The sequence below is a fragment of the Capra hircus genome, chromosome 28, assembly GCF_001704415.2.
Source record: "Capra hircus breed San Clemente chromosome 28, ASM170441v1, whole genome shotgun sequence".
Lineage (NCBI taxonomy): Eukaryota > Metazoa > Chordata > Mammalia > Artiodactyla > Bovidae > Capra > Capra hircus.
In genome coordinates, this window is record NC_030835.1 from 4,505,280 (window position 1) to 4,529,925 (window position 24,646).

General features: G+C 38.0%; 1 protein-coding gene across 2 annotated transcripts in view; it reads left to right on the forward strand.

The window, feature by feature from the left end:
* Positions 1-24,646, forward strand: part of WAPL (WAPL cohesin release factor) — a 77,140-nt gene that overhangs the window by 17,386 nt on the left and 35,108 nt on the right. The window contains exons 3-4 of one of the 2 annotated variants that reach the window (XM_018042447.1): positions 9,884-10,924; positions 12,908-13,008. In XM_018042447.1, coding sequence (XP_017897936.1) covers positions 9,884-10,924; positions 12,908-13,008 — 1,142 coding nt within the window. Of the gene's footprint in view, positions 1-9,883; positions 10,925-12,889; positions 13,009-24,646 lie in introns of both variants that reach the window. The other variant, XM_005699311.3, reaches the window with a different exon arrangement.

Below are 24,646 nucleotides of genomic sequence, written 5' to 3' on the forward strand. Positions count from 1 at the left end.
GCAGTATTTCTTTGTCTTAATAGATCACTCTTTTGCTAAGCTGCTAAGTCACTTCAGTTGTGTCTGACCCTGTGCGACCCCATAGATAGCAGCCCACCAGGCTACCCCGTCCCTCGGATTCTCCAGGCAAGAACACTGGAGTGGGTTGCCATTTCCTTCTCCAGTGCAGGAAAGTGAAAAGTGAAAGTGAAGTCGCTCAGTCGTGCCCGACCCTCAGTGACCCCATGGACTGCAGCCTTCCAGGCTCCTCCGTCCATGGGATTTTCCAGGCAAGAGAACTGGAGTGGGGTGCCATTGCCTTCTCCATCACTCTGTTGATTGTACTGTTAATGTATATTTATATTTCCTGGTTTTGGAATGATGTTTTAAGTGTACTTCTATTATGTTGAACCATGTGGAATTGCTAATACTTGATTTAAAAGTGGAAGTTTCATATGGTTAAGTTTAATAAGCTGTTTAGTGCATGTATACATATATTTCTGTTAGATAAGTACTTTGAAATGGAATTGCTGGGTCATAGGATAACAGGACCACTGACAAAATGTGGTCCACTGGAGAAAGCAATGGCAAACCACTTCGGTATTCTTGTCTTGAGAACCCCATGAACAGTATGAAAAGGCAAAAAGATAGGACACTGAAAGACGAACTCCTCAAGTCAGTAGGTGCCCAGTATGCTACTGGAGATCAGTGGAGAAATAACTCCAGAATGAAGAGATGGAGCCAAAGCAAAAACAGCATTCAGTTGCGGATGTGACTGGTGATGGAAGCAAGGTCCAGTGCTGTAAAGAGCAATATTGCATAGGAACCTGGAATGTTAGGTGGCAAATTGGAAGTGGTCAAACAGGAGATGGCAAGAGTGAACGTCGACATTTTAGGAATCAGTGAACTAAAATGGACTGGAATGAGTGAGTTTATTTCAGATGACCGTTATATCTACTACTGTTGACAAGAATCCCTTAGAAAAAGTGAAGTAGCCATCATAGTCAACAAGAGTGCAAAATGCAGTACTTGGATGCAATCGCAAAAACGACAGAATGATCTCTGTTTCCAAGCCAAACCATTCAGTGTCACAGTAAGCCAAGTGTATTCCTCGACCAGTAACGCTGAAGAAGCTAAGTTGAACAGTTCTGTGAAGACCTACAAGATCTTCTAGAACTAACACCCCAAAAAGATGTCCTTTTCATTATAGGGGACTGGAATGCAAAAGTATGAAGTCGGGAAACACCTGGAGTAACAGGCAAATTTGGCCTTGGAGTACAGAATGAAGCAGGACAAAGCCTAATAGAGTTTTGCCAAGAGAACACACTGGTCATAGCAAACACCCTCTTCCAACAACACAAGAGAAGACTACACATGAACATGACCAGACGGTCAACACGGAAATCAGATTGATTATATTCTTTGCAGCCAAAGATGGAGAAGCTCTGTAGAGTCAGCAAAAACAAGACTGGGAGCTGACTGTGGCTCAGATCATGAACTCCTTATTGCCAAATTCAGACTTGAAGAAAGTAGGGAAAACCACTAGACCATTCAGGTATGACCTCAGTCAAATCCCTTATGATTATACAGTGGAAGTGAGAAATAGATTCAAGGGATTAGGTCTGATAGAGTGCCTGATGAACTATGAGCAGAGGTTCGTGACACTGTACAGGAGACAGGGATCAAGACCATCTCCAAGAAAAAGAAATGCAAAAAAGCAAAATGGTTGTCTGAGGTGGCCTTATAAATAGCTGTGAAAAGAAGAGAAGTGAAAGCAAAGGAGAGAAGGAAAGATATACCCATTTGAATGCAGAGATCCAAAGAATAGCAAGGAGAGATAAGAAAGCCTTCCTCAGTGATCAGTGCAAAGAAATAGCGGAAGATAATAGAGTGGGAAAGACTAGAGATCTCTTCAAGAAAATTAGAGATACCAAGGGAACATTTCATGGAAAGAAGGGCTCAATAAAGGACAGAAATGGTATCGACCTAACAGAAGCTGAAGATATTAAGAAGAGGTGGCAAGAATACACAGAAGAACTATACAAAAAAGATCTTCACGACCCAGATAATCATGATGGTGTGATCACTCACCTAGAGCCAGACATCCTGGAATGTGAAGTCAAGTGGGCCTTAGGAAGCATCACTATGAACAAAGCTAGTGGAAGTGATGGAATTCCAGTCGAGCTATTTCAAATCTTAAAAGATGATGCTGTGAAAGTGCTGCACTCATGCCAGCAAAATTGGAAAACTCATCAGTGGCCACAGGACTGGAAGAGGTCAGTTTTCACTCTCATCCTAAAGAAAGGCAATGCCAAAGAATGCTCAAACTACCACACAATTGCACTCATCTCACACGCTAGTAAAGTATTGCTCAAAATTCTCCAAGTCAGGCTTCAACAGTCCTTGAACTGTGAACTTCCAGATGTTCAAGCTGGTTTTAGAAAAGGCAGAGGAACCAGAGATCAAATTGCCAGCATCCGTTGGATCGTCAGAAAAGCAAGAGAGTTCCAGAAAAACATCTACTTCTGCTTTATTGATTATGCCAAAGCCTTTGACTGTGTGGATCACAACAAACTGTGGAAAATTCTGAAAGAGATGGGAATACCAGACCACCTGAGAAATCTATGCAGGTCAAGAAGCAACAGTTAGAACTGGGCATGGAACAACAGACTGGTTCCAGATAGGGAAAGGAGTAGATCAAGGCTGTATAATGTCACCCTGCTTATTTAACTTCTATGCAGAGTACATCATGAGAAACGTTGGGCTGGATGAAGCAAAAGCTGGAATCAAGATTGCGGGAGAAATATCAATAACCTCAGCTACGCAGATGACACCACCCTTATGGCAGAAAGTGAAGAACTAAAGAGCCTCTTGATGAAAGTGAAAGAGGAGAGTGAAAAAGTTGGCTTAAAGCTCCACATTCAGAAAGCTAAGATCATGGCATCTGGTCCCATCACTTCATGGCAGATAGATGGGGAAACAGTGTCAGACTTTATTTTTTTGGGCTCCAAAATCACTGCAGATGGTGACTGCAGCCATGAAATTAAAAGATAGATTGCTCCTTGGAAGAAAAATTATGACCAACCTAGATAGCATATTAAAAAGCAGAGGCATTACTTTGCCAACAAAGTTTCGTCTAGTCAAGGCTGTGGTTTTCCTGGTAGTCATGTATGCATGTGAGAGTTAGACCATAAAGAAAGCTGAGCACCGAAGAATTGATGCTTTTGAACTGTGGTGTTGGAGAAGACTCCTGAGAGTCCCTTGGACTGCAAGGAGATTCAACCAGTCCATCCTAAAGGAGATCAGTCCTGGGTTGTCATTGGAAGGGACTGATGCTGAAGCTGAAACTCCAGTTCTTTGGCCACCTGATGCGAAGAACTGACTCATTTGAAAAGACCCTGATGCTGGGAAAGATTGAAGGCAGGAGGAGGAGGGTGAGGATGAGATGGTTGGATGGGATCACTGACTTAATGGACATGAGTTTGAATAAACTCTGGGATTTGGTGATGGACAGGGAAGAAGTCTGGTCTACTTCAGTCCATGGGTCGCAAAGAGTCGGACACGACTGAGCAACTGAACTGAATTCAACTGAGGATAACTGTTAAGTTTAGCTTTGTAGGTAATGCCAAAGTGGTGGTTCCCGGTTTTGCTACGGCCAGTTGAAGTTGCTTTACTTTCTCCACAATACTTGGCATTGTGAATTTTAACTCTTGGTGGTTGTGCAGTAGCATCTCATTATAGTTTTAATTTGCATCTTCCTAATAACTAACTAATGAATTAAATGTCTTTTAATATATTTTATATGTTTATTGAATATTCTTTTTTTAAATCAAGGGACTGACAAATTGCTTGATCATTTTTTTGTTTTTTATTTTATTCGATATCTTATTGTTGAGTTGTAGGCTTTGTAATTCCCCTGCCCCACTGGTCTGGGTAGTTCTCTTAAAAAACATTGTAGTTTATCTTTTCTTTTTTTGTGATGGCGGGGGCGTGGGTGGGGGACACACTGCAGCATACAGGATCCTGGACTGGGAGGAAATTCCCTAAATAGTGTTTTTTTTAATGGTTTTAATTGGAGTATAATTGCCTTACAATGTTGTTAGTTTCTGCTGTACAACAGAGTGAATCAGCAGTTGGTATACATACATCCTCTCCCTCTTGAGCCTCCCAGCCACCCCCATGTGTCGCCCCTCTAGGTCATCACAGAGCACGGAGTTCCCTGTGCTCTGTAGCAGCTTCACCCTAGGGATCTGCTGTACAGATAGTGTAGGTTAGTGCTGCTCTCTGAGTTTGTCCAGCCCTCTACAAGTCCATTCTCTGGGTCTGTCTCTTTCTGCCTGGCAGTTCCTACCATTTTCGCCCTCTATTTCTGCTGTTTTTCTAGATTGCATATATGTGCATTAATGATGATATTTTTCTCTTTCTGACCTTTATGACTGACTGTAGGAGATATGTATCTTTCTGAGTTATGGTATTCTCAGAGTATATGCCCAGTAGTGGGATTGCTGCATCATATGGTAGTTTTCTTTTTCTTTTTTTTTTAATTTTTATGAATGATAATGCTAGTGATAGCAGGTAAAGAGATCACTATTTTTTTTTTTTTTAAGGATAAGATTATTAAGCCTGAGGCAATTGTGATTGAAGTTGCAGCAAGCAAATTCTTGACTAGGGAACCATGATTCCTAAGGAAGTTTGTGAGCGGCTAGTCCAAGATAATATTAAACAGAAAACATATGCTTTACATTTGTTACCTGTGCAGGTGAGAGGCCCAGCTGCTGTAGCATACATGGTAAAGGAAAGTGAAGTCACTCAGCCATGTCTGACTTTGTGACCCCATGGAGCCCACCAGGCTCCTCCAGCCATGGAATTTTCCAGGCAGAGTACTGGAGTGGGGTGCCATTTCCTTCTCCATAGTTTTCATTTTTTAAGGAACGTCCATACTGTTCTGGAGAAGGCAATGGCAACGCACTCCAGTACTCTTGCCTGGAAACTCCCATGGATGGAGGAGCCTGGTGGGCTGCAGCCCTTGGGGTCGCGAAGAGTCAGACACAACTGAGCGACTTCACTTTCACTTTTCCCTTTCATGCATTGGAGAAGGAAATGGCACCCCACTCCAGTGTTCTTGCCTGGAGAATCCCTGGAACGGGGGAGCCTGGTGGGCTGCCGTCTATGGGATCGCACAGAGTCAGACACGACTGAAGCGACTTAGCAGCAGCAGCAGCATACTGTTCTCCATAGTGGCTGTATCAATTTATATTCCCACCTACAGTGCAAGAGAGTGCCCTTTTCTCCACACCTTCTCCAGCATATATTCTTTGTAGATTTTTTGATGATGTCCATTCTGATCATTGTGGTTTTGATTTGCATTTCTCTTACAATGAGTGATGTGGAGCATCTTCTCACGTGTTTGATAGTGGTGCATCTTCTTTGGAGAAATGTAAAAATGTGGGGCACTTCACAAATTTACATGTCATCCTTGTGCAGAGGCCATGCCAATCTCTTATATCTTTCAAATTTGAGTATATGTGCTACCAAAGCGAGCACATTAGTGGTTTTTTAATGGACATTTAATTTTGGTGAAATTTCTTTTGCTTTATGGTTGAAGATAAATGTTTCAGAACATGTTATTGAATAATCTTTCCCATAAAGATACGAAGTTCTACAATTAACATATACTGATTTCCCACAGATATTTTGCTCCTTCCCTTGTCTCTTATCAGTTAAAAAATATATTTTGGAGTGTGTGAAAGCTTGCTAAAATTATACTCTCCCTGAAAACTGTGCACAGACATTTTTTTTCAGTTTTATGAGATATGTGGAAACCATGAGATCATTCATAAATCTCTAATCAAACCTCCCTTCCCACTTTTTAAGTGTTTCAGCATTCACTTCATTCATGGAAGCCTTAAATTATCTCACCTGAGTATTTTCCTTTATAAAACCATGTATACTCACATTATTGTAAGTACTGATGTGTTCTTATTTTAAAAGGAATCCTCTATTTCCTTTCAAAATTAAGAATCTTAAGGAAATAGTAGACATTTAATTAAACTTCTGTGTAAGGTTGCTAATTGTCTTTTAGAGAAGCAGAATGAAGGTTAGAGAGGAAATAAGAGTTGCCAAATTTTTACACATCTAATTACTGTCTTAGTTGTGTAGTTCAATACCATGTTTCTCAGATTCCAAATTCCATGTAGTCTTTTTTTTAAAAATTTAATTTTATTTTTTTTTAATTATTATTTTTACTTTATTTTACTTTACAACACTGTATTGGTTTTGCCATACATTGACACGAATCCACCACGGGTGTACATGCGCTCCCAAACATGAACTCCATGTAGTCTTTACTGTGCTAAATTCCCTCCCTCATATGCTACCTAATATATAAAAGACTGGGTAGATGCTAAAATCTAGTGACATTAAAAGGCATTTATTAAGTATCTTTGAAGATGGTGCTAGGCTAAGTCGTCTTCTGAAAACTTTCTCCATAACCCAGTCTTCACCCTCTAGGTTAAGGAAGAACAGTAGGCTTTAAAATGTAATTTTGGATTCCTTGCTTGAAGCTGATAGACACAGGGTCCTAAGGAAATATTGATGAACGTACAAGTTAAATTCCATTAAGAAATATCTCACTAAAAGGTTATTAAAAATATACTCTATATTTTGGCAGAGTTGTTACAATAGTTTGCATTTGTGTGGTGCTCTTTAACCTGCAAGTATCCTTAGTTACATTATCTTCTTTTATCTGTTCAAATTGTCCATGAGACAGATTTTTAGTAACTCATTTTTCAGATGAAGAAATTGTCCCCACTTCTTAGGGTGACTTGCCAAAGGTCATTTTAGTCAGTAAGTGGCAGAGCTGGCACTTACCCATTTAATTCCTGAACTGTTATCTGTTAGAAATGCATTTCTGTTTACATAGGTGGTTTAGCTTAAAACAGAGTTAATACTTAAACCTTCTCTGTTAAAAAAAAAAAAAGAGTTGAGGGTGCGTACTGGGTTGGACATTTGAGCAAAGATAGATGAGTATGCTTTCTTGCTGAGGTGGTGTGAGTGAACCTCTTGGCATATGGAAAACAGTTTAGCCATCTAAGAACTGGAAATAAGGAAGATTTCCAAATAGAAATGTTACAGAAGCCCTAAAATTGTCTCAGTACAAGCCATTGTAAAAGAAAGAAGAAAAACAACCCAATTTTCACTTCCTTTCTCCCTGCCTTGATGTTTTGAGATATAACTTTAATTTATCTGACAGTGAAGCTGGGGTCCGTTTGGGGAGGAAGGATAGTTGAAAGTAATTGCTCTTTTGCATTTTAGGACAGGATAGCCTTGCGCTCTCTTCTGAAGGTATAGTTGAGAATATTTGTTGAAGACCTAATTGGTGAAGGACTGTAGAAAGTATTCAGTTTGTATATTAGAACACTGTTGTAGAAAACTTAGATAGCTTTTCTTGGGCAGAACTCTTTGTTGATTTACTTAGCTTTTATCTATGTAATGTATTTCATAAATTTAAAAATTATATAATATACTCTTATAATTCATCTGTAAGATTATGCTATGTAATTGAATACATGAATAAATTATATGTGCTAGTGACATAACTTTTAGTGACTACTTCATTCTGTAGAGCTCTTTATTACTCTTTGCACTTGAATATATAAAGGTATGCTCACAACAGAGTGGGATTTACATGTGAAAGGCAGCCCATGAGAATACTCTGATTTTAGGGGAAATGGGAGTGGTAGGTAAAACTTGAAGTAGTAATTTTTAAAAACGTGAATAATAAAGTTTATTGTTATTGTAAAACTTTTTTTGTCAAAAGGATGTTTTTACATAAAACAATTAGAAATAGCTTAAATAAATTTTAACATTAAGACAATGCTGTGTAGCTATAAAAATGGTGTAGTATGATATTTGATGACATCTTATACACATCTTTGTAGCTAAGCATACAAAGCATTGCCATAGGCATTTGTTAGCAAATAATTCCATTAATAATGCTCTAAAGTAGTATGGGTCAGTTGCTTCCCATTTGAACAGAGGAAGAAATTGAAACCCTCAGGAAAACTCCCTAAGTTAAGGGTCTTCTCTGAGCCCTACACAGGTCTCCAGATTCAGCTACTGATATTCTTTCCACTTGTTATAAAAGCAGTGGTATCATTTCTTAAGGTTTGGTTTTAAACTTGGTTTTGTTTCAGCCCCTTTTAAAAATGTATCAGATGTCAGAGTCAGCTATTAATTGTTAGCTTTTCAGTATTTTATGCTTAGTGATACGATACTTCTGAGATTATGAAAACTATAGTTCCTTGCCTTTGCCTGGGAAATATCTAAGAATAAAGCACATATACCTGTAAATTAGATGCCTTCTAAAAGTAAGTAAATATAAATTACATTTACAACCATTGGGTAGCATTAAAAATTGTATAGTGGATTCATGTAAAGCATCCCTTTGCTTGCATTTGATGATTTGTTAATTGAGATTTGTAAAGGACTTTTATAAATGTAGGTTTTTTTATAGGTTTTTTTCTTCGTAACATTATTAATTTATCATAAATATTGAACCTGGGTTTTTCTACCATCAAGTACTTGAAGAATTAATTATAATACCGATTTGAATCACATTTCCATCTCTTATTTAGAAAGATTAAAAAAATATTACTAATGTCAAAATTAAAGACAACAAAAATGGATTCCCCAGCTATAAAATGAATAGGCAATTCGTGATTTACCACTGGCTGATACGGATAAATAAGGGCTTCCCTGGTGGCTCAGTGGTAAAGAATCTGCCTGCGGTGCAAAGACGCAGGAGGCCCTGGGTTCGATCTCTGGGTCGGGATGATTCCCCTGAAAGATTTCATGGCAGTCTGCTGCAGTATTCTTGCCTGAATAATCCCATGGACAGAGGAGCCTGACAGGCTGCAGTCCACAGGGTACGAGTCAGATATGACTGAAGCGACTGACAGGATATGGATAAATAACCACTGTAGCCATGAAACTTAGGCATCAGAGGCACTGTTTAAAAAAAGCGTTGAAATTATGTGGCTTTCATGATCAGAAGAAGGAATGAAAAGCAGAGTTGACTACAGAAACCTGAATCTGGAACAGGTTTCTAGACAGAACTGACATGCCATATGGACAACTCTACTCAGGAGAAATAGGCACTGCCAGAATGTCTTCATAATTGTATTACATTGTTTCATTTCATTCGCTCAGTCCTGTCCGACTCTTCTGACCCCATGAATTGCAGGGCGCCAGGCCTCCCTTTCCATCAGCAACTCCCGGAGTTTACCCAAACTCATGTGCATCAAGTCAGTGGTGGCATCCAGCTATCTCATCCTCTGTCATCCCCTTCTCCTGCCCCCCTAATCCCTCCCAGATCAGGGTCTTTTCCAGTGAGTCAGCTCTTTGCATGAGGTGGCCAAAGTATTGGAGTTTCAGCCTCAGCATCAGTCCTTCCAGTGAACACCCCGGACTGGTCTCCTTTAGGATGGACTGGTTGGATCTCCTTGCAGTCCAAGTTACATTGTTTAGGTTCTAAATAATTTTTAGTTTAAGCATTTTTGTTTGAAAAATCTATTGTACCTCTGAGAAGGTTTGACTATGTGTATGTCATTCTGAATTGATCCTGTTGTTTAACACTGCTGAAATCTCTTAAATTGAGGGTGACAATTTTAAAGGGACTTGGATGCCTAGGGAGAGGTCAGTAGAAGACATGAGAACTATATATTGAAAAGGTAGAAGAATAAATTGTCAGATACATAAACATTTATTTTTTCCACAATTTAAAATTATTGTAATTATTTCAAAATTAAATGACTTCTATTAATTAACCAAATGTCCCTTTTATTAACTTTTACATTGATACCACTCATATTTTTATCCTTTGACCTATTTTTCATTTTTATAGATAAAGCGGAGAACTTTAGTGAAGAACATGAAAATAATAGTCACCATATTTACAAAAATGCTGAAGACAGTTCTAAGAAACACAATGCAGAAACTACAGTGGCTTCTGGATACAAAGCTGATGAAATCAAGGAAAATGATACTTGGAATTCCCAACTTGGGAAAAGGTCAGAATCGCCATCAGAAACATCATCAATCAAGGGATCTGTAAGAACTGGTTTATATGAATGGGATAATGATTTTGAAGACAGCAGATCCGAAGATTGTATTTTAAATCTGGATAGTGATCCTCTTTTGGAGATGAAGGATGAGGATTTTAAAAATCGATTGGAAAATCTAAATGAAGCCATTGAGGAAGACATGATGCAAAGTGTTCTTAGGCCAAGCAACTGTAGGACGTACTGTAGGGCCAATAAAGCAAAATCCGCACAAGGAGCGTCGAATTTTGATAAGCTGATGGACGGCACCAGTCAGGCCTTAGCCAAAGCAAACAGTGAATCAAGTAAAGATGGCCTGAATCAGGCAAAGAAAGGCAGTGTAAGTTGTGGGACCAGTTTTAGAGGGACGGTTGGACGGACTAGAGATTATACTGTTTTACATCCATCTTGCTTGTCAGTTTGTAATGTTACCATACAGGATACTATGGAACGCAGCATGGATGAGTTCACTGCTTCAACTCCTGCAGATTTGGGAGAAGCTGGCCGGCTAAGAAAAAAAGCAGATATTGCAACATCTAAGACCACTACTAGATTTCGACCTAGTAATACTAAATCTAAAAAGGATGTTAAACTTGAATTTTTTGGGTTTGAAGATCATGATGAGACAGGAGGTGATGAGGGAGGTTCTGGGAGTTCTAACTACAAAATTAAGTATTTTGGCTTTGATGATCTCAGTGAAAGTGAAGATGATGAAGATGATGACTGTCAGGTGGAAAGAAAGACAAGCAAAAAAAGAACTAAAACAGCTCCATCACCCTCCTTGCAGCCTCCTCCAGAAAGCAATGATAATTCCCAGGACAGTCAGTCTAGTTCTAATAATGCAGGTAAGACTTAAAAAACTAAATGTGTTTTTCAGGCTTAAATAATAGTTACTTAGTTTTCTCCTTGATAGCTTGTAACTTGTTACTACATTTAATTTCAACAGAAATACCTATTTAGTGCCAAAGATTACCTTATCTAAAGATACAGCATTTTAAATGGAAATAAAGTCCCACCTTGTAAGGAACCAATTTGTAAATTGAGGAGTCTTTTCATATTTGTATTTTAATTCTGCCATTGGCACTTGAGAATTTTAAAATTGTGTATATTTGTGTGTACACAGAGATACCAAACATCTTGATGTTTTAGCTTGGAAAAACTAAACCCAGTGGAGACAGAAGGATAGACTTTGGTCATATAGAATTGTATTGATATTAGATGGTTGAAATGAGGGAAATACCTTGAATTTATAAAGTTGAGATTAAATCTTAATCTTAAGGATCACTCTTGTAAGTTGACTTAATAAAATTGAAAGATGCTAACTAAATGGTTTTGCATTCTTATCAGTGAAATTAATTTGTCCCTTAAGATAGTAGGACTCGTAATGACTTGAGGAGTTGATAGTTTCCACTGAAAGATAAAAGAAATAGCTTAGCCTTGCTATGAGTAAGTCATTACTTGACAAGAACATTATGATGTGAATTGACTGTTGAGGAAGAGTATATGAAAGCCTCTGCGATACAGGGGCTTATATTTATTTCTATTTAACCAAATACATTTTTCTTATATTGGTTTTCTTGTTAAAGCTTTTGTCCTTTTAGGGTCATAGAATAAGAATCATGGTGAATTAGAGCTATCATAGTGTTTCTATGTATTGTGTCTCTCATAGAGTATGTCACACTTGAGACTACTTACCATTTTGCTTCAGTTGGCCTAAAAATAATTTTGCTAGATTAGAATCATTCTTATTTTCAAAACTAGAATTATACAAGAGTACCCCCTAGCAGCCTGCCTTATTCCCCACTAGAAAAAATAAGACTATTTTCAGAATTCATCCCATGTTGTCTTGAATCCCTTCTGAAGAAATGAAGTCTGCCGCATCTTTGCCAGTCACTTGAGCTACGACTGGGCAGACAGCTTTGTAGTTGCTTTCTCAGGAGGGTGATTAGTAACTGAATACTGAAACCTGAACTCCTGTCCTGCTACAACCTACTTAGTTAGCTTCTATGCTAACCTTGATAGCAAGTTATCCTAAATCATTAGACACCCTTTCAGAAATGTCAAGTTGATAGCAAATAACGTTTAAAAATTAGAGACCATTTGATTGATTAGTTGGCATCTAAGTCTTTATACAGTGTTTGAAACAGCAGTTTTAAGAGTTAGGATAGAGAAAAGTCTCCCTTTTTTTCCCCCTCTTTTTTTTGTTTAGGCTAGGGAAAAAATACAACCATTTGGAAACTAATATAATTCTTTGGTTGATTTTGTGAGAACGCCACAGGCCATTGAACTACATTGTACTAGGTTATTCTGTACCTTTTGCCAAGGATAGTTGTATCCTTTTTTTTTTTTTTTTTAAATGTGGCTTCTGTAGATGTTAAACAGGCATTCTTCGAAGGCCAACATGATTCAGTGTACTTTAATTCTAGAAAAATGTTACAGGTACATATCACCTGTTGGTGTGTGCATGTGTGTATTTTAAACTAGACTGCTAGTTTTAATGTTGATAGATAACGAGCAGTTATATGAACATTGAAGAACAAATTATTCTGGAAAAGAATTGATTTTGCTGATAAAACTGGAGCACATACACTGCAACTAAGTTTCTGATTTTCTTCTAGAGTAGGAGGGTACAAGCAGGGAGTGAGTATGGGAGAGTGAGAATAATATTGGAGTATTTCGTCAGCTTTGTGTTGTTTTTATTTTATCTTTTCCTCCCCACAGTGTGCTTCTTTCTCCCCAAAATATTCATTAGTTGTCTGGTAGATAATTTGAAATAATAGAAAGCTAGCTAGTTTTAATTACCATTTCAGAAAACTTGGATTTTACAGAGGACTTGCCTGGTGTGCCTGAAAGTGTGAAGAAGCCTCCAAATAAACAAGGAGATAAATCAAAGGAAAATACCAGAAAGATTTTTAGTGGCCCCAAACGGGTAAGTAAAGCCCTATCAGTGATTTGTATTTTTGTTGTTGGAGGGCTTAACTCTTAATTTTTTAATTTAAAAATAACCAACAAACATCATGGAAATATAATTTTGTCTTTCGAAGGCTATATGGAAGTCATTTTGTAAAAGCATTGTTACCATGTTTTGAAGTGTGGTAAAACATAACATGCTCTTTTATTATATGCAAGTATACAATTCAGTGACATTAACCATTAACAAATAGCTCCATTAAATGACAACTCCACCTTGACCTGCCCAACCCCTGGTAAATACTATTTTTCTTGTTTCCCTATTCTAGGTAGCTCATGTAAGTGGAGTCACACAATGTTTGTCTATTTGTGTCTGGCTTATTTCACTAAGCGTTGTTGTCAAGGTGTTCCATCCCTGTTGCAGGGATGTATCATATATCAGGATGTTATTTGTTTTTTATGGCTGCATAATATTACAGTGTATGTATATACCACGTTTTGTTTATTTACTCATCTGTAGAAGGACGCTTGGGTGGTTCTCACTTTTTGGCTGTTTTGAGTCTCTGCTTTCAACTGATTTGGATATTTAGGAGTGGAGTTTTTAGGACATGTGGTAGGTGTGTGTCTTTTTTTTCTTTAATATTTATCGGGCTGTGCTGGGTCCTTTCGTGCTGTGTGAGCTTCAGCGGTGGCAAGCAGGGGCTGCTACCTAGTTGCAGTGCACACGTTTCTCACTGAAGCGGCTTTCCTTGTGGAGCACGTGCTCTGGAGTGTTGAGGCTTCGGTAGTTGTGCCACGTGGGCTCAGCAGTTGTGGCACCTGGACCACAAGTAGTTGTCCTGCAGCATGTGGGATCTTCATGGACCAGGTGTTGAATTTGTGCCTCCTGGCATTGGCAGGCAGATTCTTCATCGCTGAGCCACAAGGGACGCCCACGTCTGTTTTACTGCCAGACTTTTCCACCTTGACTGTACCATTTTTATATTCTTAGTAGTGCATAAGGTTTCCAATTCTCCCACATCCTCACCAACATGTTATTGTCTGAGTTTTCCAATAATAGCTATCCTAATGTGTGGGAAATTTTATCTCACTGTGGTTTGATTTATATTTTACTAATTAATGATGTTGAGCATCTTTTTATGTACTTACTGGACGTTTGTACACCTTTTTAGAGAAATGTCTATTTAGTGCCCAATTTTTAATTAAGTTGTTTGGTTTTTTTGTTGAGTTATAGGAGCTCTTTATATATTAATGCCTCATTAGATACATAATTTGCACATAAATGTTCCTATACTGTGAGTTGTCTTGATAGTGTGCTTTAATATCAGTGAAGTCCAATTTATCTTTTTTTTTCTTTTGTTACCCACACTTTTGGTGTTATATTTAAAATCATTGTGAAATCGGATGTCTACCTTTTCACCTGTGTTTTCTTCTAAGTTTTATAGTTTCAAGTTTTACATTTAGGTCACTGATTCATTTTGAGTTGATTTTTGTATATAGTGTTAAGGGTAAGTTCATTCTTAGGCATTTTATAAGTCTTTTAAATATGGTCCTGCATAGGTATTGAGAATAATTTGCTTGACTTTACCTTTGTATTTAAAAATTCCTTTACTTAAATAGCTTATATAATGTTATTGTAGTTTTGTTATTGTAGATTGAACTACTTTTAAGCAACTGAAAAATGAGCGTGTCTATATTATCTGGCCTCATTTTATTTTTAATTCTTTTACCTCTGAAGAGCCAGTTAGGAATCTTTTCAGAGTGATTGTGTTATACTTTTGTACCCCCATGTACCCACCTCCCAGCAGGGGGAAAAAAAAGTGCTTAATGCTAATTTCAATGGAGCTAACTTGCTCTGGAGTCAGGGGCTATGGTAGTGTGGTGTAATGACTGTGGTCCTTAATTCTTAGGTGAGAGTTTGATTTCTAAATTGTGTATGGCATGTTTTGATTTCTAGTGTGAACGTTACCCCATTTTTTGATCTCAGGATTACTTTACAGTCTTAAAAATTTTACTGAGAATCCCAAAGCTATTTTGATTATATATGTTACTATTTACCAGTATTTACCAAGTTAAAAATGAAAATGTATATCAAAGATACTTATAATTCACTTAAAATAATAATAATGATCCATTATTAATGTAGCATTTTAGTGAGAATTATTTTCTTAAAACAAGAAGTGAGATGAGTAGCAGTGTTGTATATGTTTTACAAATCTTTTTATAAAGTTTGGCTTAATAAAAGACAGCTAGATTCTTCAGCATCGTTGTTGTTCAGTCACTAAGTTGTGTCTGACTTTTTAATGACTCCATGCATGCTAGGATTCCCTGTCGTTCACTATCTCCTGAAGTTTGCTCAACTCACGTCCGTTGAATTGGTGATGCCATTCAACCATCTGTTTTCTTTCACCCCCTTCTCATCCTGCCCTCAGTCTAATGAGTTGGCTGTTTGCATCACGTGGCTGAAGTATTGGCGCTTCAGCATCCGTACTTCCAGTGAATATTCAGGGTTGATTTCTGTTAATATTGATTGGTTTGATCTCTTTGCTGTCCAAGGGACTCTTAAGAATCTTCTCCAGCACTAAAATTCGGAAGCATCAATTTTTGCCAGTCAGTCTTCTTTATGGTCCAGCTCTTATATCCATACATTGACAGTGAGTGCAAAAAACATAGCTTGGATTATTTGGACCTTTATTGGCAAAGTAATGTCTCTGCCTTTTAATAGGCTGGCTAGGTTTGTCACAGCTTTTCTTTCAAGGAGCAAGCATCTTTTAATTTCATGGCTACAGCCACCATATGCAATAATTTTGGACCCCAAGAAAATAAAGTCTGTCTCTGTTTCCATTGTTTCCCCATCTATTTGCCATGAAGTGGTGGGACTGGGTGTCATGATCTTCATTTTTTGAATGTTGAGTTTTAAGCCAGCTTTTTCACTTTCTTTCACCTTCATCAAGAGGCTCTTTAGTTCCTCTTCGCTTTCTGTGATTAGAGTTGTGTCATTGTATGTCTGAAATTGTTGGTATTTCTCCCAGCAATCTTGATGCCAGTTTGTGGCTCAACAAGCCTGGCATTTTGCATGATGTACTCAGTATTGTAAGTTAAATAAGCATGGTGACAGTATACAGCCTTGACGTACTCCTTTCCCAATTTGGAACCAGTCTATTGTTCCATGTTCAGTTCTAACTGTTGCTTCTTGACCTGCATACAGGCTTCTCAGGAGGCAGGTAGGGGGTGTGTTATTCCTGTCTCTTTTAAGGATTTTCCACAGTTTGTTGTTATTCACACAGAGGCTTTAGCATAGTCAATGAGGCAGAAGTAGATGTTTTTCTCGAATTCCCTTGCTTTTTCTAAGATCTAACAGATGTTGGCAGTTTGATCTCTGGTTCTTTGGGATTAGCAGATGCAAACTAGTCTATTTAGGATGGATAAACAGCAAGGTTCTACTGCTTAGCCCAGGGAGCTATATTCAGTATCCTGTGATAAACCATAATGGAAAAGAATATGAGAAAGAATATATATGTATAACTGAGTCACTTTGTTGTACCACAGAAAATAACACAGCATTGTAAATCAATTGTACATCAATAAACATCTGTTAAGAGACAGCTAGATTCTCATATCCTCTACATTCAGTACTTTTTATTGTATTGTTTTAATTGAAAAGTATGAAGACATTTTAGCTTAACAGTATTTTAAATAGCTTTTTCAGGTAATCATGGACATTCTGCTTTGATACTACATCAAAATGCAACAAGCAGGAGTTACGTAAAGATTAATTGAAGCTTGGAATCTAAAACCTTGCCAGTGACCTTTTCATACTGTTACATTAAAATCTATTGTTCTGTCCTGCTTTTGAATGAATCTTTTACACATGAGTGTTTTATAACATCATACACTGGTCTTTTGGAAAATACTGATTACACTGGTTTATCCCAGCTTTCATATGATGACACACTGTGTTATACAGTATCAAAAATATCATTGTCAAACTGAAGCTGTCAAGTTCAAAATAGTAGATAAAAGTTCTCCATAATTTTAGTTTTTGCTTAAAAGTTGAAATTTTTTCCATTGGCAGAAAACACTTCAGGGAAAACGACTGGCAGTGACAGGCCTACTTTGTTCATTTTTGAGGAAATGTCTGCCTGACACCCAGGTCTATGTAAGCAGTTTGTCGGTCTTTCAAATAAAGAATGGTGTTCAGAAAAAAAGTAGCTAGTTCAGCTTGAAACTTGAGCAGTAAATAGTGTTTTTTCTTTGATACAACCACACTTTGTATGCAACAGAAGTGTTTTCAGTACACTGATTTTTCTTACATAGATCATTAGTGCACTTAAGGGTTACAATTTAAATCAGTAATTTTACCTAATTCATCAAGGGCTTTTTTCTTATGTGACAGTGGCATTTTATTTCGATTGTTTATTTTTTGGGGGGGTGTAGTTGCTTTACAATGTATGTTAGTTTGAAACTGGCATTTTATTTTATAACTGGCATTGAAGAATATAACTACTTATATACAGTTCAGAGCCCCTACCTTGATTCATGCTAAGATATCAACAGCTTTACCCAGCATTGCTTTTGCACCATCCCTACAAATATCAACACAATGAAAAGGGCAGGCAACATATTATTTTTCTGAAAATGGATTTTTCTTTGTAGACACTCTGAAATTCAGTTTCCATGGACCATAGTTTGAAAATTTCTGATTTATAGTATCCTACCTTATTTCCCCCTCCCTCAGCTTTTTATTATAAAAAAGTTAAAATTTACACAAGATATAAAAAAGCAATGTGATGAATACCATATTCCTCTACCTAGATTGACCTCTCCAGTTGTTATAATTACACACAAAGGCACCTTCCCCTTCCCTCTTTTCATGTGTGTATGTGTGTGTGTGTGCATGTTCACATGTGTATTACATAACATTTTACCCTGTCTATTTGAAAGTAAGTTGTGGAATTGTAGATCACATGCATTTCTCAAGAAAAAGGACAGTCTTCATACCTAACTGTGGTTATATGATTAGTAATTCTTTGATATAATCTGATGTTCAGTCCATATTCAGTTTTTCTCAACTGTCTCTAAAATGAGACATATATTTTTCCCCCCAAACTGAACTGATTTGCTTGTTATGTCTCTTTAATCTTGAGCAGCCTCTTCATCTTTTTAAAATTCCCCATGACAGTGATTTTTTTTAAGAGCCCAAGATATCTGTGTTGTAGAGTGTTTTCACATTCAGAATTTAACTGGTTGTTTCCTGATGATATAAGTCCTTACCCCACTGTATTAAAATAGTATAGTGTCGTAGAACACTGGAATTAAGTTTGTATGTTTGATTAGGCTGAGGTTAAACGTGTTTTGGCAAGAATACCTCAAAAGTAATATTGTATATGTTGTATCACATTGGAAGTTGTGTAACACCTGGTTATTCTACTTAATATTGACTACCTACTGAACCGGGAAAGATGGCTACCTACACAGCTATCCAGTTGTGATCACTGGATCCTCAAAAATAAAAGTTTATTTTTCCTTTTATAATTTAACTAGTAAGCTTCTGGGTGTTACTTTGGTGCCATGTGAATATTCTATTCCCCATTAGATTTGGCCAGCACAACCATTTCAAGCTATTTCTTGCATCCTTTCAATATAGCCCCATCATCTTTGAGCACTTTTTTTGCTTTCTGCACAGATGATGACCCAGACTTTACTTTCAGTCATGGAATCATTCATTCATCTAAAGATCAGTTCTTTCTGTGGGGCTTAGTACTTAGAAACCCAGAACTAAGTGCTGTGTGTATTCATTGCTTCTAGACTTGTTCATTGGATAGAGCTATGAAATATATTGAAAATAAACTGAGTTGATATTGATAGTTTCATTTCAGATTTAACATTTCAGAATTTTGTATTTCGCTTTCTCGGTTAATTCTATAGCATGCATTACCTTAAAATTATAATACCAGTATTACTGTGAACAGTAAATACACTGAAAGAAGTTTACAATTTCTTTCTAGTTCCTTTTGTCTTTAAATTATTTCTCTAAGGATGAAGTAATAGTAACATGTTCAAAAGGTTTTTTTTAAATTAATTTTTACTAGAGTATGTTTTATAGTGTTGTGTTTCTGCTGTAGTGTTTAAAAGTTTTGAAGTAATTTTTATCTTGTGTATTTTAATGCAGTATTCGAGTTCATTTGTACTTAATTTCATTTCTTTAACTTAGTTTTAAACTTTATATTGGATTCATTTCTTTGCTACTAGCATGAGCTAGAAGGCAGCAGTGTACATGTACTTGACCCGATTATGAAGGAATCTCTCTGGCCTAAAGTAAATCAGGTCATGCAACCAAGTAGGCAGAAGACCTATTTACTGTTGATGGATAATGTCAGAAGAAAATTAAGAAAATCATTATTAGTTTATGAAACCAAGAGAGCTATGAGTTTGAACTCATTTGAAAGATGTAATATAGGTAAAGCCCTGCCTTAAAACAGTAGTGCTGATTTAATCCCCAAAGAGGCTTCAGTAAACTTTTGATTTCATTTTTAACCTCCTATTGAAAGAGTTTGCCCCAAACTCTTTTTAAGTGGAATTGTGTCAGAATTTTTTCACTTAGATATTACTACTGTTTAGGTGGGTCAGTAAGCTTCAAAAATGAGACTTTGATCCTGAGTGTTATAGTACTTTAATGAAAAGTAATAATAATGCTTTAGATCCCATGGAAATTATGTATCCTTATGAAAATATCTAAAGAATTTAGAAGCCTACGTCAGCAAGAGAGCAACAAGAAGCTAAGCAGTATAAAATCCTTAGGTCTTAATAAGAAATAGGTCATCCATTTGTCTTCAAGACAGCTAAAGAACTACTTGAATTAGGAGAGAACCATTGAGAAACAGAAAACACTGAAATTTAACCTATTGAGTTTCAATGAGTATAAAGGAATAGAGCAAATAAATGGGATCAAAGTGTAAAGCATTTATAAATTCAGTGAAAAGAATAGATTTGTTTCATATATAAGAAATTATGATTCATGTTTTTGATGTTAAAAAAGACAAGCTCAGTTCTTCAAGGAGTTTTTATGTAGGTTACCCCCCAGATCTCCAGAGAAAAAGGAAAGGAGGGGGTCACTAGGTAGTGGGTGTAGAAAGTGTTCTCAGCAGTTGCTCCATTTCTCCATTATAAGAGGAATACCCCCTGGTATTCACTGGTAGGACTGATAGGTCAGTGAGAGTATCTGGGTCTTCTCTAATCTGATTAAAGGCATTAATGACCTCCTTTCTGAGTGGTGGAAAGGTGGCCCACGTCTTGCAGTGGCAAATTTTTCTTATCTATCAGGCTTTCTTGGCTGTTTTGGATGGAGTAAATCTTTGTTATGGAGGGTAGCCCTGTACATTGGGGAATATTTAGCAGCATTTCTGGCCTCTGTCCAACACATGGCTGGTCCCATTCCTCCCCTACCCCCATGCCCCTGTTTACAACCAAAAATGTCTTGGACACTACTAAATGTCCTATGGGGTTCAAATGGGCCCCCTGTCATGTATGGCTTGAGAATAAGTTGCAGACTTAATGCTGATTACTCACAAATATTGGGTTCAGTTTAGTTCAGTCGCTCAGTTGTGTCTGACTCTTTGGGACCCCATGGACTGCAGCATGCCAGGCTTCCCTGTCAATCACCAACACCCGGAGCTTGCTCAGACTCATGTCCATTGAGTTGGTGATGCCATCCAACCATCTCATCCTCTGTAGTCCCCTTCTCCTCCTGCCTTCAATCTTTTCCCAGCATCAGGTATTGAGTTGGCCAACAGAATACCTTAGTTTATAGAAATGAGAGTACTTTACTCCACATTGTAGGCAGATGCTTTACTGTCTGAGCTACCAGGGAAGCCCCATAGCCATAGTATACCCATCAAAACCATGTAGTCAATAACACTGATACAGTAATTCAGTGTAATAATCCACATAGCCTGTTCAGTTTTCTCAGTTGTCTGAATAATGGCCTTTATAGCAGAACAAATCCCACCCCTCCCCCATCTCCCATGATCCAGTCTTGCATCACATGCTGTATTTAGTTGTCACAAATCTCCATCCTTTTTCAGTCTGGAATATCTGTGTCTTTCCTAGTCTTCCCATGGCTTTGACATTTTTGAAGAGTTAAGATCAGTTGAATGTCCCTCAATTTGTGCTTATCTGATGTTTTCTTGTGGTTCAGTTCATTTCATTTGCTCAGCCGTGTCCGACTCTGTGACCCCATGAATCACAGCATGTCAGGCCTCCCTGTCCATCACCAACTCCTGGAGTTCACCCAGACTCATGTGCATCGAGTCGGTGACGCCATCCAGCCATCTCATCCTCTGTTGCCCCCTACTCCTGCCCCCAATCCCTCCCAGCATCAGGGTCCTTTCCAATCAGTCAACTCTTCACATTAGGTGGCCAAAATATTGGAGTTTCAGTCTCAGCATCAGTCCTTCCAATGAACACCCAGGACTGATCTCTATAATGGACTGGTTGCATCTCCTGGCAGTCCAGGGGACTCGTAAGAGTCTTCTTAGGTTATGTGTGTTTGGTGGAAATACCTCAGAAGAGATGCTCTGTTTTTACTGCATCATACCAGCTAGCACACAATGTCAGTCTATATCGTAACTATGTATGTTAACTATCCCCTGAAGTCTGTCCAGTTCTTCAGCTCTTTATCAAGCTTTTACCCACTGGTTTTTTTTTTTTTAATTTAATTTATTTTTAGTTGTGCTGAGTCGTTCCTGTGTGAGCTCTTCTTGAGTTGGGGTGAGCAGGGCTGCTCGTCATTGCAGTGCCTAGGCTTCCCAGTGCGGTGGTTGCTCTTATGCTGAGCGTGGACTCCAGGCCGCCTGGGCTTCAGAAGCAGCAGCATGTGGGCTCAGAGCACAGGCTCAGTGGCTGTGGCTCGTGGGCTTAGTTGCTCTGCAGCATGTGGTATCTTCCTGGGTCAAGGATCAAACAAGTGTCTCTTGAATTGGTGGGTGGATTCTTTACCACTGAGCCACCAGAGAAACCCTACCTACTAACTTTAGCATTGAGTTTTTCATGAATCAATCTTTACTCTGATTGTTGTTGAGTGTTTTTTTTTTGTTTTGTTTTAATTGTATTGTTCCTTCCATAGTTGTTATTAGTTGGCCTTCTACTGTAAGGTAGATTTTTTTCCACCTCTCGCTCATGTATAATAATATGTGTATTTATATATTTTTATATATATGTTATGTATTCATTATTACATATTCATTTATATATTAATTTCTTTATGTCAATATGAACATGGATTTGGTGTTTTTTCAAACTGGCTTTTAACATGATCCACCATTTTGCATTTCCTTACTAATGACACACTAAGATGTTCAGGGCTTGTGATACACATTCCCAGACCTGGAATTAGCTATTTCTCCAGAGACCCCTGTTTTCTTAGTGGAGAATGATCTTTAAAAATAAAATCTGGTCCCAAGGTATGGACATTTCTTCTGGGGTGTCTTTGCTTCTAGGCCTACTTTGAGTCAGCAGAGCAAGGAAACATGTGAATATATGCATTTTCTTCCTCTCTCTCACCCCTAGCACCCACCACACAGACACATATTTATTTCCTATCTGTGTATTTTTAGAAACATCAGTTCACACTGCTGCTGCTGCTGCTAAGTCACTTCAGTCATTTCCAACTCTGTGCGACCCCATAGACGGCAGCCCACCAGGCTCCCCCGTCCCTGGGATTCTCCACGCAAGAACACTGGAGTGGGTTGCCATTTCCTCCTCCAACGCGTGAAAGTGAAGTTGCTCCGTTGTGCCCAACTCTTAGCGACCCCATGGACTACAGCCTACCAGGCTCCTCCGTCCATGGGATTTTCCAGGCAAGAATACTGGAGTGGGGTGCCGTTGCCTTCTCCGTCAGTTCATACTAGATCCTCCAATTCTAATTCAACACCATGTTTTATTCTAGCCTTCCCGCTTTCCACATATTACTCCTCTTTCCCAGTATCGAGGAATGTGGTTCCCAGTATCCCTAATAACGTCCTTTTGTATATAGCCAGTTTCCTGACCACACAGGCCGACTCCTCAACTTTAGTGCCACTAGCTGAGGTCCCACTTTCCTCTACCTATCTTCCCATGTTAGAAAACTTTAACTTTCTGTAAGCTTGCTGGCAGTGAGAATTTTCCCCAACTTCACCAGGAATGTAAAGAAGGGTTGTTTATAACAGAATTGAGGGCTGGCTGGAAAAATGTGTCAGAAAGATGAGAAAGGTTAAGAAAATTTCTGGTAAGAACATATTTAAAATGATTATTCAAAAAAGTTGTCACTTGGAAGGCAGAAAAAGTAAAGACATGGTTTGAGGGATTAGGTTGAAATAAACCTGGTTTTAAGTACCTGTTCTTTCTGTGTATGGTTTTATTTGATCATTTGGTAATTTTAAATTTTTGTTTTTCAGTGCTATCCTATTCTGATCACTGGCTGTAACCAGTTTCCCTGAATTCAGTTTCCCTGAATTCCATTATTTGTTATTGCCATATATGTGCTGAGAAACTTAGATCATTTCTTTTGCCTGATCTGCTCTTTGTTTGATTTTGATACCTTTCCATTCAGCTGTTGCCAGTTTGCTCTCTTCCTAAGGGATTATCCATATAATCATCCCAACTAACCTTCCTTGCTTATATTTTACCTTGGGCTTTGGCTGTCTTATTTTGCCAGTTAAGATTATTGCTGGGTCATTGATGAAACTAACCATAATGCCAGTCTAGTTTCAGTTCTCAAATATTTATACCGTCACTTTCATCATTTCCCTGTGGTTTTATGCTGGGCCCATCTGGTAGTGTCTTTTGTTTGACTCTCAAAGGAACATTTTGGACTTTATTTTTTTTTCTTCCCTTCTGTTTTTCAATATGACATAGGATAGTAGGTTTTTTGGTAAGTAAATTAAAACTTGATTATCAGCTTGGTAATAAACTTAGCTGTGTTTGAAAGTTAAAATTGTGTAAAGCTGCAGTTTTAAAATATAGTTTTTATAATTTTGTAAACTTTTTTTTGTTTTGTTTTATAAAATGAGTTTATATAGGTTGTCAATCAGTTTAAAATTAGAATCTTAAAGTTGAAGTGATTTTTAAAGGACACCTCTCACTCAAGAACAGATGTTCATTTATAGTATCCTTCTCTAACAGAATTCTGATGAAGCAGCTTATTTTTCTTCACATTGTTGGTTACCTTTGTTCTGTGTCTGGGGATTCATTGACCATCCCAGGATTCAATTATCAAAACAGTGTGAGATTTACTATATTCGGGCTTCCCTGGTGGCTCAGAGGTTAAAGCGTCTGCCTCCAATGCGAGAGACCCAGGTTTGATCCCTGGGTCAGGAAAATCCCCTGGAGAAGGAAATGGTAACCCACTCCAGTACTCTTGCCTGGAGAATCCCATGGACGGAGAAGCCTGGTAGGCTACAGTCCACGGGGTCGCAAAGAATCGGACACGGCTGAGTGACTTCACTTCATGGACTAGAAACTGAGACATAGACAAATGTGAAGCCTGAAAAAGAGACACTAGCCGTTGGTCTGCTGATAAAAAAGCCCCAGGTCTGTGAGTCAAAGAGCTGTTGAAGCTGAGTGTGTTCTGGTTGAACCTGGGTATTGAAGAGGGTCAGCTTTAGTTTGCTTTTCTTTGT